The 13,927-nt window shown below is 43.9% G+C and overlaps 4 protein-coding genes across 4 annotated transcripts; all 4 read left to right on the forward strand.

The window, feature by feature from the left end:
- Window positions 1-2,856: 2,856 nt before the first annotated feature.
- TEOVI_000386000 (magnesium-dependent phosphatase-1/HAD phosphatase, family IIIC, putative) lies at window positions 2,857-3,441 on the forward strand (the record flags this gene model as incomplete). Its single annotated transcript, XM_067226699.1, has 1 exon — window positions 2,857-3,441. The coding sequence occupies one exon, from the start codon at window positions 2,857-2,859 to the stop codon at window positions 3,439-3,441; it is 585 nt and encodes a 194-aa protein (XP_067082800.1).
- A 991-nt stretch (window positions 3,442-4,432) lies between these two features.
- On the forward strand, window positions 4,433-7,543 carry TEOVI_000386100 (uncharacterized protein; the record flags this gene model as incomplete). Its single annotated transcript, XM_067226700.1, has 1 exon — window positions 4,433-7,543. The coding sequence occupies one exon, from the start codon at window positions 4,433-4,435 to the stop codon at window positions 7,541-7,543; it is 3,111 nt and encodes a 1,036-aa protein (XP_067082801.1).
- Window positions 7,544-8,491: 948 nt separating this feature from the next.
- TEOVI_000386200 (Presenilin enhancer-2 subunit of gamma secretase, putative) lies at window positions 8,492-8,809 on the forward strand (the record flags this gene model as incomplete). The annotated part of the gene is made up of 1 exon (XM_067226701.1): window positions 8,492-8,809. The coding sequence occupies one exon, from the start codon at window positions 8,492-8,494 to the stop codon at window positions 8,807-8,809; it is 318 nt and encodes a 105-aa protein (XP_067082802.1).
- A 1,564-nt stretch (window positions 8,810-10,373) lies between these two features.
- TEOVI_000386300 (uncharacterized protein) lies at window positions 10,374-12,998 on the forward strand (the record flags this gene model as incomplete). The annotated part of the gene is made up of 1 exon (XM_067226702.1): window positions 10,374-12,998. One exon carries the CDS (start codon window positions 10,374-10,376, stop codon window positions 12,996-12,998), a length of 2,625 nt encoding a protein of 874 aa, XP_067082803.1.
- Between the last annotated feature and the right edge of the window lie 929 nt (window positions 12,999-13,927).

Here is a 13,927-nt window from a genome sequence, read left to right on the forward strand (position 1 = left end):
TAATGATAATTCTTTTTTTTTTTCTGTAAAGACAGAAGATCAGGAATTACAAATTGATAAAGTACAAGTATGAGGGTTTGGAGGGGCGACGCGCTTATTTTCCTTTTTTTTTGGTTAAAAAAAGTTCAAAGCAACCGCCGGTACGTCAGTTGAAGTGAGTTATTATTATTATTATTATTATTGTTTTTGTGTTATTTTTGTTTTGATTAGGGGGAACCCTCTCCATTTAAGTTCTTAAAGGGTTGCTCATGGCATTTTAAAAAAATTTTATTTAATTTGTAGATGTACATATATGTTTCAAAAGTATGTAGACATATACGTATAAAATATTTATTTATTTTCCCCAGATCTTTTTACCACCTATCTGTAACATCTTTCTTCTTTTTTCCCCCCTTTTTATACCTTCTCAAACAAATCTCCTTTCTTCAGTAAATGGCGGTAACTGTACGGGTGTTTTTATATTTATTTATTTATTTGTTTCCTTTTTTTTTTCTTTTGTCATTGGGCGTATGTATCGCGAAAAGGACAAGGAGAAGGAGGAGGAGGAAAAGATGCGGTAATAAATGAGATATGAGACAAAATATTACGGTCTTTAAAAAAAAAAAAGAGATAAAAGGAGGATAAATAATATACATTAAATCATATAATATAAAGAAAGGTAACCACAGCACTTTGATATCAAAGGGGTCGCCCCGTAAGGAATGGGACGTCCTTAATGCATAAATAATAATAATAATAATAATAATGGTGTAAAGAAGGTCGAAAGTAACAATGGGTGATATCAAAAATAAATAAATAAGAAAAAAAAGTAGCTATTGTTATGTTTCTGAACTATTTTGCTTCGTTTTGTTTTTTTAATTTTTTAATTTTAATGAATAAATAAATTGATAATTAAATGATTAATTTATTCATTATTTTTAAAGCACTCCTTTTTCTCTTTCTCTTCTTCTGTTGTTGTGGTGTTCACCGCAGTACACTCTCCCAAGTGAATATATGATGTGAATTTTTTTTTTATCGTGATATGTCAAACCCGCATTGTGCTCTCATTCGCTTATTTGTTTATCTGTTTTTTTTTCTATCTTTCAATTCCACTTTTGTATTTACTTGTGCTTGTTTTCTTTTTTTTTTTAATTATTTGGGTGTTTGTGTTTGTGTTTGTGTTTGTGATCGTGCCTCGACAAGAAGAAAGAAAAAAGAAAGAATAATTAGATTAACATGCAACAGTAACAGCAACTAAAAGGGAAGAAAACTAAACTGTTATTTTTGGTGTTTGTTTATGTGAGTGTTTCATGAGCACGTTCACTGTGTGTAAATGCGTATATATATATGATTTCTTATGCTTACATGTACAGCTTTAAAAAAAAATAATTGTGTCTGTCTGTCTGTCTGTATGTTTTTTTTTTTCCTGTGGTCTTTCTTTCTATCTATTTTTCGATCTGTTTCGTTGTCTTTGTGTGTGTGTGTGTGTTTGTGTGTTTGTGTGTGTGTGTGTTTGTGTGTTTGTGTGTGGGTAAATTTTCCTTTATTTTTTCCCTGCACAAAAAAAAAAAAATACTTTTTCTTTACTTTACCTGCGGAGTCTGGCCTCTTCCATCCGCCTTCAAGACGTTTTCTTTTTGTATTCGGGTTTTGATCAGTATTTTCTCCTTTCCTTTTCTTTCCTTCTATTCTATTTTATTTTATTTTGTTGTGTTGTGTTGTGTTTCCTTTTTCCCGCCCTTTTCCACACACGTGTGCAAATAAAAAAAAAAGGGGGGGGAGGGAAGAAATTACAAAATCAGACTAATGACTGGTAAGGGAGGGGAGGGGAGGGGGGGGTAAGTGGTCTTATTACATCTTTTCTTTTCTTTCTTGTTATTATTATTAATATTAATATTGGTGATGTTTAACACTGTTGTAAATATTCAAAATGTTTTTTTTTTAAAAAATTGATATTAACCAATTACAATCATGTTTAGATATCCAGGGGCTGTTGATCGCTCCGGTGCCATCGTCAGTCAAGTCAGCTGCAAAACTGCGCACTTTCTGGCGAGAAAACAACTTACAAAGAAGAATTAAAATAAACAAAAATAAAATATTGGGCAAAGTATGATGGGATTGTATACGAAAGTGGGTGAAACAAAGCAAACAAAAGGAAGGGAAGAGGGTTTGGAAAAAAAAAAAGGAAGAAACGACAACACTAATAAGCCAAGACAAAGGCGATCAGTACAGTTTTTTTTTTTAAAAAAGAAAAGAAAACAAGAACATGAAAAATATATATATGGGAACACAAGAAAAATGAATGCTACAACCAATGAAGAAAAGAAAAATAACAACTGAAAGAATAGTTGCTACTTTTTATATCCCTGAATTAGTGGTTTCTCCCCCCTTACCTTATTATTATTATTACCATCACTATTATCATTACTGTTATCATTTTTACCACCCTTGCAATCACTACTATCACCATTTTATTATTATGTGTTAGACATTTTTTTTTGTTGTTGTCGTTTCTCACCTACTTGGTCACTTTCAGTTTTTTTTTCGTATCTTCTTCTTCTTTCTGCGTCACCCACGTGGCTGACGGTTTCGTACCACTTCAAAATTACTTCTTTTCCTCTTTCTTTTTTCCTTCAAATGATTGTTCTATGTATTTTCTCAACGCAGTTCTATTTGTGTATGGTCTTCCGCTCCAAATTCTCCTAGCTCTCTATCTTTCTTTATTTTTATCTTTTGTCATCTCTTTCTATATATCTCCTCCTTACACGAAAGGAAACGCGCATACGCTATAAATATAACTGTACAATATATAATTATATAATTATATATTGTATTGTATATTATAATTACTTGCATTTGAGAGATCTCACTGACATAATGAGTACTGAGCCAACCCCTCGTGTTATTGTTTTTGATCTTGATGGCACATTGTGGAGGCCTGAGATGTATGAACTTTGGGGTGGTGGCGCTCCCTTTATGCTGTCGAAAGATAACTCAAGCATTGCTATTGATAAAAAAGGGACGGAAGTGCGTCTTATTGGTCAAACGCGGGAGTTGCTGCAAATGCTGAGCACAACTGAGGAATGGCGGAACACCCATTTGGCGATATCTTCTACTTGTGATGAGCCGCGATGGGCGATGGAACTGCTGCAATTGTTTCGGTTCAGAGACAAGAGAGGAAATGATGTGCCAATGCTTTCTCTGTTCGGTGATTTAGTGGAAATATATAAGGCAAACAAGAAAAATCAGCACCGTACTATTCTTAAGAAAGTGAAAGAGCACGATCCGACTGTAAGGGGTGATTTTTCTGACTTTATTTTCTTTGATAATCAGCAGGACAACATCGGTCACGTCTCGAGCATCGGCGTTACGAGCATTTACTGCCCGAATGGAATGGTGGGTGGAGTCTTTGAGCGAGGGCTTAAAGAGTGGAGAGATAAGGAAAAAAAACGCGCTTTGTAAAGTATACTGAATTGCAAGGTGCGGATGAAGAGGGTTTGAAGCCCAGGGGAAATGTTCACATGTCTGTTTTGTAGTGTCTTTCGTCTTGTTTCGTCTCATTTCCTCATAGGCATACATGAAATTATATGCATATATATATATATATAATCTCCATTTCTTTCGTGTTCGCGCGGCCTGTCTTCAGGTGTTACCACCTAAAGGTTTTTTGTCCTGCGATCATATGGGTCGGTAAAGGACTGAAGCAGATCCTTCAATACGGTTTGTCTTTTTTTTTTTAATGTTAAAATTTTCTTTCTGTTTTTTTTCACTTTTGCATTCACATATGGGTTAAGACCGTCGGTGAATAAGAGGGATTCGCATCGGTGAGGTAAAAATTGTGTGTGTGTGTGTATGTGTGTGTGTAACGTTATTTCTACCAAACAATGCGTGTGTGGGTTTTGTCACGTACGGGCATAAGGAATCGCATCCATGTGCTCTAGGAGTAGCGTCTTATACATGATATCCGGTTAAAACAGACTAAGAAGAAAAGAAGAATCATATGTAGTAACCAGAAGTCTGTTCGGACTTTTCTGTTTTGCGAACTCCCTCTTTTCCATTCATATCCCATCCCATCCCTTTTATTTTATTTCTTCTATGCTGTTTCTTTTTTTTTTTAATATTTTTATTTTCGTTGGATTCATTGAGTGTAAGTGTGTGTGTTTGAAGTGTGGTTTGCCAAGTAGTTAAGTTTGAGAGAAGGGTAGTGCGGTGTTGTGTCCGCTTTACCCTACAACTTGGCCTGGGAGTTCATAGTACATATCATTGTCGAGAAATCCTGCTTCAGCAACCATTCATTTGTACATAAGCTTAAATAAGAGAGTCAGATTCGGCACCGAACACAACTGAAAAAAGGGTCAGGGGTGGGTGTGGTTGGTTTTAGTTGATAAAGATCAGAAAAGAAAAAAAAGAAAATAAGGAGAGAAATACGGCAAAGTGCGAATAAGCAGAAAAGATGGGAAAGATTCTCCTTTGTGTACAGAGTAAGGTGCGCGATGTGAATAACATCCTAACAATACACAACGTTCATCCACAGGTACGAGCAGATGTTATGCGACGACTGGCCACCCTCATTTATCAAGTGCAGGAGCATCTCGACACACAACGACCGGCGTATGACGAAGCCCCCGAAGAGATTTGCGGTGTGTTTGTGCGTGAGATAGTGCAAAATGTTATCAACAGCGCCATTCCGCTAGTAGAACTCAGTACAGAAGGGAGGCGAAGGGTCTTATTAGAAGAACGTATAAAGGAATTAGAGGCTGAACTCAAGCGCAGGGAACAAGAACGGAGCGAGGCGGAGGAGATGCTTGGACGGTTCCGCACGGTACATGATGAAATGCTGCACAGTTACTTCCGTGAAGTGCTCATTCTGAGGCATCAGTTGCACGATTGCGTGACTGTGATGCAACGAACACGCTGGGGGCGGATGATCACACTTCAATGCGTTCCGGCAGAGTTGCTAAACATGGCGGCGCGTGGTGCATCGCGGCCGGTGTCAGGTGTAGTTCGTACCGTTGAAGCCCCTTCCAAATCTAAAATGGAGGAATGCGGTGAAGTTTTACCATCAGGGTCATCGTCATTCTCGGGTGAGGAAAGTGGCACTTCCGGGCCGCTGGGAATGGAGGATACACATCCGGGCCCTGGTTCAATTTGGAGTGGCAGCAGTCCACGGCAGGAGGCTTCGCACGCGGATGGTGAAGGTTTAGAGCGGCGAGCTTCTGTTGTTTCAGCCCGTTTCACGCAGTTCCGGAGATCAACGGGAGGCAAGGCAGGTGATACAGCGCCAGCAACCCCTGTTTCACTTTCGGCGCGAAGTGCACGTTTCGGAGGCGACAGGGAAGGGATAAAACTGTTGACACGCCGTACCGTATCTGTGGCCACACAAACTGCAGAGTCTGTGTGGGGTGATCCAGTTAATGCAATATTTGATTACGAGCAGTATGTACGAGCCCTGACGATGGAGGGATTGCTTGGCGATGAGGGGAAGAAACTAGCGGACACTATCAGCTCTCCTGGTTTATCAGATGAGGCAGCAAGAAAAGCGCTAGCTGAATTTTTGGCTCGTCGAGCTTTAGGAGGAATACTTGACAAGGGAGACGGTTGCCGCACTGGATTGTTGTCTATGCTAGATCAATGCAGTGCATCAGTCATAACGGCTCAGATCCCCACCATAGTGAGTCATGCACAGGTGCTTCTGAGGGAGCGTTTGGACGAGCTTCGACACAGTGTACAGATGCTGCGTTGCCAATACAACGACGATATGAACGCCCTACGGAAGGCATTTGAAATTATCCAGGGGCGTGTGAATAGCCTTCTCGGGTTCCTAGAAACTTATGCGGCTGAGGTTCGACTCATCACTGACTTTATGGAGGACCCGGTCAAGCATCTCAAAGGCAAGCATGGAGAAAAGGGACATGTGATGGACCCACGTAGTCGCCGCGTGGTTGCTAGCTATTTTATTGATTCCGATAAAGGGGATCCATCCACCGCTGCGGAAGGCGGTGGTGTAGTTTCAGACGACAAAGTGGATGTATTTAGTGTCAACAGCCGCTCAGGGCGGCGACGCGAGTTCAACTACTGGGCGAAAAACGAAGTAGTGTTGGGGGCGAAGGATGCTTTTGCTAGGTTGCAAGCTGCATCGTACAGTGCGGTAAAGCGGCTTTTCAAAGGTGGAAAAATGTACTTGGGTCAGGGTGTTGGCCGTCGAGGTATGCGAGGTTTATGTTTTGGTGAAGGGGGTGAGGAAGGAGTCGGCTACATGAATGGTACCAAACAGTATGATAGTGAATTAGGCGCTTCACCGTCGGCTGACGAAGAAGACGAGTTCTTAGCATCTCTGACGCGAGAGGAATTGTTGAAGTTGTTAGTGCAGCGAAGACTGCGGCGTGTGGCACTACGGGCCCGCCTCTCGAATTGCATGAAACGGCTTTCGTCTTGCAGCCGCGAGGGCGGGGAGGTAGACGCGCTTCAGGATATACTCGACGAGGCACGGTACCGCGAAGACGAAGTGAGAAGTACAACAAGTACTATAAATAAGATCTTGGCTCTTATTGGCGTAACCAACGATGAATCGGATGGTGAAATGGCCTACTTCAAGAAGGACCTTCTCTTTTCACCATACTTGGTGAACCCCGCTGGTTGTATTGGCGGCGATGGTCAGGAATTGGTGTTTGTCCAAGTGCCGGTGAGTGCACAGCATGCGCGGTCTGTGTATGATTCACTCATGAACAACTGCACGGGTTACATTGTATTCAATGAAGAAGTTATACCAATTGCTCAGCCGCTGCTGACAGGCAGTGATTACACCACATTTAATGGAAACAGCCGTCGACCCCTGCGTCCCCGGTTCCTTTTCACTGGTTCTGTGGTGGACTACACACGCAGTGTGCAGCTTGGTCGACCACTTGTTGGCACCGATGAACCCCGTAACGTTTGTTGGGATTTGGAGAATACTCAAGTTCCTTACACGTGTACCCGTGTACCAACCCCTGAGAGTAAGAAAAGTGTTCATTACTCAACTCTTACAATACCACAACTGTACCAACCACCAGCAGAAGCGTACAGGCCACTTCCACTTGTACACCACCCTAACCGAAGTGGTAATGAGTTGGTTGAGGAGGAGTCGATAACGCAAGAGGTGCACCCGCCGCGAGTCGTGCAAGACATAAAAGTGAGGAATATGAAATTTCGACCACCACCGGAACGTGATCTCCTCCCAAAGACCGGCATCAATTCGCCACCAAAAGCTCGACTATTTTATCCCGAAGTACATCAACCTACCGCGGAAACAAAGGAGCTGTTTGCTGTGGAGTCACTTACCTTAAAGCACGAGCGTAGAGGCATATTTGATGATGAGAAAATGCTTAAACCGAAATCACGAATATTATCTGTAATTTCAGGTGAGGAACGCTGTGCGCGTGTGCGGGATTTGTCGTCGAAGTTAAAGGGGCACGCTAAAACCTCCGGGAGCTCTATTACACAATGCTCTGCAAAGATTCCTTCTGAAAACTTCTTGAGGTACCGTCTTCCATGCCTCACTCAGTCAGAAGTTTCTTCAGGTAAATGACAGTGGGGGGGGGGAGAGGCGGAGGGGTGCGCGCGTAAAAAAAAAAACATATGTATAGATTCTTGTCTTCCTCTTTGTTTTCCTATTTTTTTTTTTTATTCACCCGTTGGTGCACCAACGTTATAGGTATTCTTGGGGTGTTTGTCGAGGTGGTTAAGCATCAACGGTAGTGCAACGGTGACGCAAATTCCCTTTACTATCACCTTTTTGTGAAATATGATCCCCTGTTGGTGCAATAGTGGGGAGGCGTTTTTGTTTTTTCAATTTACTCCACGCTGTAATTGCCGCAGATGTAGCTTTATTTCACCGCCACATTTATTTTCTTTTTGCGACAAAAAGTAGATGTGTACTTTCATACCCCGGTACGGGTTTGGTGACTGTAACTGCTGCGGGACCTTTCTTGTATCGTTAGGTCAAAGTGAGCCAAAAATGTATGTGTTGGGGAAAGAGATGTTTGTTGTAGTTGTTGCGGTGGGTTGAACTGCTATTTCCTTCTTTATTTAGCTCCTTGTGTGTGTGTGTGTGTGTGTGTGTGTGTGTGGCTTTTTGTCTTGCTTTGTGCATTCGTTTTCAGTGTTCACTGTTTCTTGTGGCCGACTTCAGTTTGAGGACTTGTAGAACCGCCTGCACCGTTGTTATGACCCGTGTTATTTGTTCACTTACACCCCTCTTCGCACCATGATCGCTCACTCCATTATTCTAATGCTCTTTTTTTTTGTTTTCATTCAGCTCTTTCTCAAATAGGTGAGAAGGCGTGTTGCCCAATCACAATTAAAAGGAACGGGGGAGGAGCGCAATTGCTTATTGCTAGTGTTGTTTGAAGGTAAATAAAGGCCAAAAGCTCAATAAATCAAAAGGATTTGTTAGTCGGTCGAACGACTATTTCTAGTATCGGCGAGTTCATTTACTATAACCTTTTCACGCGGAAGGAGGTAGCGAAGGGGACAAATGCTTACGACTGGACCGTTGAATATTCCTCGAGCGGAGCGCCTCTGTAGAATATATTTCTACAGTGGTTTTGCGGGGTTGCCATTGTTGTGGTTCACGACGTGGCTTTTCTTTCGCCACCACGCCCAGCACAGCGCGGCAATACGTTGGTACACCAACACTTCGCTGCGACTGTCTGTCGTGGGTGGACTTGTGGTGTTGCTTTGGTATGTTGTGGCGCTTATTGTGTTGCCTGTGACGAGTCCCCTCTTCGCTCTTCCACCTTCACAAAAAGGCGAATGGCGTCCCGGTTTCTTTACAGAATTGGTAGATGAATGATATTGCAGTGAATAAACAGATACTCCGGCTTTTGGGCGCGCGTGCGTTTTGCTGTGCTGCCCTTAACATGCCTATTTATTTTTTAATTTTTTGATTGTTGTTGTTGTTGTTGCGAGTTTTGCTTGTACTACTGCTGTTACTGTTGTCATAAGTAAAGCATTACCCTTCTTTATTATGTCAATGTCAGAAACTCTGCTACTCGATGCTTCCCTGTTTTAATACGATCTGCAGCTTTCTTATTTAAATCCATTTTTTCTCTTCTTTCTCTTTCTTTCCCCCCTCCTTTATCTCAACCTCAACATTTCAACACGACGAAACCCAACTGAAAGGTGGTTTCTTTTCCCTCCTTCGGTTTTCATTTTTCTTTTTTCTTTTTGTATTGGAAGACAACTCTGTGTATACTTTCTCACCGTTTTTTGTGTTGTTGCTGTATAGCGTGAGACTTCTCTTTGGGTTAAAGGGGGAAAAACGAGATTATTTTATATTTTATCTTATTGTGTCAACAACAGCCACAACAACAGAAATACACCTGTTTCCAAAAGCAAAAAGAAAAAAAAAGGACTGCACTTACTTGAGAGCAAACCCGAAAGGGAAGGAAACACAGTAGGAGGAAAAAAGATACAAATATTTTAATAAAAGGGAATATTTAATAGTGGTTACAAAAGGGGAAGGTGAGGAAAGAGGGAAAGCACTTGTGCCAATCCTCGTCGTTCTTCTGCTAAGGTCATATAAGGATATATATATATATATATTTATTTATTTAAACGCATAGCATTTGGTACATTTCAGTGACTAAATTCGGTTGCGACATTCGTAGCGGTAGAGGATACGAGTGAAAGTCATTTCTCTGTCTCTCTTCCTCCCTTCCGGACCACCATAGGGACCATTGCCATAGAGTAAGTTCAACATATAACAGTTTGAACATATATTTCATACAGTTTTTTTTTTGCTTCCATCGCTTCACCTTTATCAAGGCAAAAGCAACAGCAACGATAATCTACCCAGAGGGGCGTGTCATCAGCCACATTACACAGATTTTGTTGTTTGTTAGCTGCCGGTGGAAAAAAAAGGGGGGTAAGGGTAAGGAAGGTGGATAAGATATTTGAATACACTTCCCCATATATTCACTTCCCTTCTTCAACTATCTGCCGGTTCGTTTTCCTCTCGTTGATTTTGAGGGAGATAAAAATTTGAATTTCAGGAGGGAAGGAAACCAGGGGCTTTTCAGCCTTCAATCGAAAGAATATTTTTTTTTGTTGAGTTTTCGTTTTTTTTTTACTTTTTCGAAATCGACGGGGTGGTTGGGTTTGTTTGTGCCCCCGTTGATTTTTGGTGGTGCTTGTTTACCCATAAAGCGAAACATTCGTCTTTTTTCCATTATTAAAGGGTGTATCTGCGGCAAAATCAGCAAAACAGCGCACAAGTTGCTTTTTTGTGCGTGTACGCGCATTGCTGAGGGGAGGGGCGATACTGTAACTTCGCTCGTTATTATCGCGAAAGTCTTGACTAAGCGCCCTTTGTTTGTTTGTTTGTTTTCCGCTGGTACCCGACGCTTTGCGGCGAAATGTGGCAGCCACGTCACGGACACGGCAGTCAACCGGCTCCGTCACCCTGTTCCTTCACCACAGAGGGATGCACCGTTGGGTCGTCCACTGATGTGAGCCCACGGACAGCAGAGGATCGGTTTATTGGCGTAGCCGACTACAAGGAATTCCTGCGTGATCCGCTCGCCGTGCTGCAGCACAATTCCAAAGATCTTACGGAGGCGCGCTATCGGCGGACGCTGGAATCCTGTATGGGGCTAACGGGGACTGGCCACATGCTTTCTCACGGTGGGGACTACTTTCGGTTAACGCGTTCTCGTGAAGGTGATCCCGATGGTTCTTTTTCCCCAGCGCATGGTATTGTAGACTCAACTCTTACCCTATCGTCACAGCCGTTTTCTCTGACGTCTGCGCTAATTTCGGCACCATCGTCACCGCCAAGTCGAGGAAGGCATCCTCCCATTTTGCAGGAGCGTGAACGATGTTTCGTGGATTCAGAGGGTATGCGTCAACGGTCGGAAACGTCAAGAATGTCTCTCACCCGCCACTCGTCGTTGATGGGTTCACCTTCCAGCACTCCAACGAGGAGGTTTGGTGGAGTGATGAGTTCCAATGCGGGATTTGCACCGGCCCCGCTGATGGGTGTGTTGCCCGCTGATCACCGAGAAGGATGTCATACACCTGTTCGCCCGCCGCGGGAAAGCGCTGTGACACCTGCAACTGTTCCCGTACGCGGGATGGGTTATTTGCATTCAACAACCCATTGTTCTACGTTTTCTGTTGGAAGTACAATCTCGGTGCCACCCATGGAGGGACCTCATTCTCCTATTGTGCACCGCGAGAGCCGGAGCGCCACCCCACGAGCTTCCTCATTGTGCGGTGATGCGCATCGGATGACTCCCGTCACGACTCTGCGCACTCCTGTTCTCGGTCCCCGGCAGTCAGTCGCGGATCCGCCGGTACTCCGTACGCCCGTTGTACATGAAAGTGACCTCGCCTGCACACCCGCCTTCAGTGCGCAGATGAGTGGTTTCGGGGCGTCGGTGAAAGGCAGTCCGCTACTCCGACGAGGCGCATTGTACTCGCAGCATCCGACCCCACGGCGGCAGGTGGAAACATATGAGAAAGTCCTTGATGCTCATGGCCTTCCGTCGTGTGATTCGCAAGGACATTCCAACTTTAGTCCACTGTGTTGGGGATATGCGGGCGCCGTAATTGCGCTGCAGAACAGGGTTTACGTCTGGCATGGACCTGATAGGACACAACTAATTTTTGAGGCTCCACAGACGTGCGGTGTGGTGAGTGCGGTTGCCTCGTCACGACAGGCGACCGACAGTGGGGACGTGTACATAGCATACGGAATGGAAAATGGTTGGATAGTGGTGAGCCGCTGCCCTGTTTGGGGGGATGTCGCGCCACTTCCGCGTTGTGGAAGTGGGGAGGGACCGGGCAGGCGAGGGGATGTAATGTTTGCTCGGGCAGTGCAAGTAGTTATCAGGGATCACACAAATCACGTGAGCACGTTGCAAGTTGTTGGGCATACACTGTACGCGGGGTCCATGGCCGGCACGCTAACCCTTCATAACCTTTGCGATTGGTCGGTGGAGTGGTACACTGCCCTGCATCTTCCCCCTGGGAGTGGTTCGTGGAAACCTCAGTGTGTTGTGAATGTAGGAGCGCCAATTTACAGGTTAGAAGTTACTCCAGATGAAGAGCACATTGCTGTTGGGACAAATAACAGTCTTCTTCTGTACCAAACGAGCCGTATGGGGCCTGATGACCGCTCAAAGCGACGAACGATTTGGGCGAACGCCCCTCATCCAGTGCGAGCATTCTGCTGGTGGGGTTTTCCATTCAGCGATTTCAGCAGCGTGGCATCAGATGGGCATCGCGGCAAGCACGGAAGTTTTTTTCAATCTGTCCTTCTCTACGGCGGTGGCGCAGACGGATCTGTTCTGTCTGTTTATTCGGTGGGCAGCCGATCGGAGAAGGCAGCGCACCCCCTCGCCGCTCCAATCCTTGGCATTGTCAGCAGTGAAACGTCCGATGAGATATTAATATCTCTTGCCCCTGCAGGTTCCGGTCAAAACACAGTCGTGGCCCTACGACAATCACCAGCGAATGGTGGGCATCTTGGCACGGCAGAGAATGATGGTGATGGCTCAGGTTTTGTTGCTAGTGGTGTGTGGGATACGCCTGACAACTCCAGTGATGAGGAAGATACGCGGTATGTGACATATGTTGATCGTCATCACCCGTTTGGTGGCGTTGGTGCTAACGGCGGTACAACCAATAATACCACTGCCACTAGTGGAAGCAACTACAGCGCAAGCAACACCACTGCTAGTGTCACTCCCAATACCGTTACCAGTCGAGTTGATGGTTTCCCACCTCTTCCAACTGTCGGGCAATCCCGTGCCCCCGTGAAGGTCGCGGAATTGCTCCAAATGTATCAATTAAAAGAAGACGGTGAAGTGCTGGAACGGCTGAGTGGTTATGGTGGCCTGCGAGATGGTCCTATTTATTTGGCGCTTTCCCCCGATAACACCCAGTTGGCAACGGCAGGACCTGAATCAATGATACGAATGTGGCGTGCCTTTCAAACCAAAGCGCCGTCTCATGCGGACCCGTGCCAGTTTCGCTGAGTGACCACATATTGTGCCGCCTTCACCCCTCAATGAGTCTGATGTACCAATGTGAGTATTTGCTTCATGGTGCATTTCTCTCTCGATTGGTGCATACGCGCACATGTTTGTCACCTTTTTTTTCATCATCGCCTTTGGGTATCTCTTTCTTCTTATATATATATTTGTACATATGCATGGGGGAGGGAGTGGGTGAAAAGAATTTAAAAAATAAAGAAAGCTTGTTTGTGTTGCATTGCGTGAACTGAACGAGATGACAGTTTTATTTCTAAGCCGCCGACTGTACCGTCACCAGTGAAATAGAGGTGACAGGTGAAGTGGGAAGCGGATGAAAATAATTATCACCACTGTTATTATTATTATTATGATTATTACTTTATTGTTACACCTCTGCCGCTTCCAGGTGCTTATGCGATGTGCCGCAGCTCCTTACCGCGGTATTTTGGTGCAGTAAAATAGTTGGGACGGAGAAAAGGGGGGAAGGGAAAAATAACATGTATTCCAAAACTCGTGCGAGTAACTTCAAGAGTGTTGATGCTTACCGAATAGAAATGTAGGTGTGTGTGTGTGTTTGTTTGTTTGTGTGTTTGCATTTCTCTTTTTTTTTTTTAAAGTTCTTTCTCTCTTCAGGCTTTTATTATTTGTGTGCGGCCTTTTAACTTTTTTTTCTTTCCATTTTTATTTAATCCCTCGCCCATCCAGTCTTTCCTTATTTTTACCCTTACAACTCACCGCAGCGGTGGACAAACAGAACAACGACAAAAAAAAAAGAAAAACAATGCCCGAGTTGGGAGAAGTAAATAAATAGTGGCAGCGTTATGAAGATCCGCTGCTTCATCCATTCCATGTGGCAAATTTCTTCTCTACTTCATTTTCATTATTGTTATTATTATCATAGAGTCGGTGAGCGATGCTCTTTTTTTTTTTTT

This window comes from Trypanosoma equiperdum (assembly GCF_001457755.1).
Source record: "Trypanosoma equiperdum strain OVI genome assembly, contig: ctg_822, whole genome shotgun sequence".
Classification (NCBI taxonomy): Eukaryota; Euglenozoa; class Kinetoplastea; order Trypanosomatida; family Trypanosomatidae; genus Trypanosoma; species Trypanosoma equiperdum.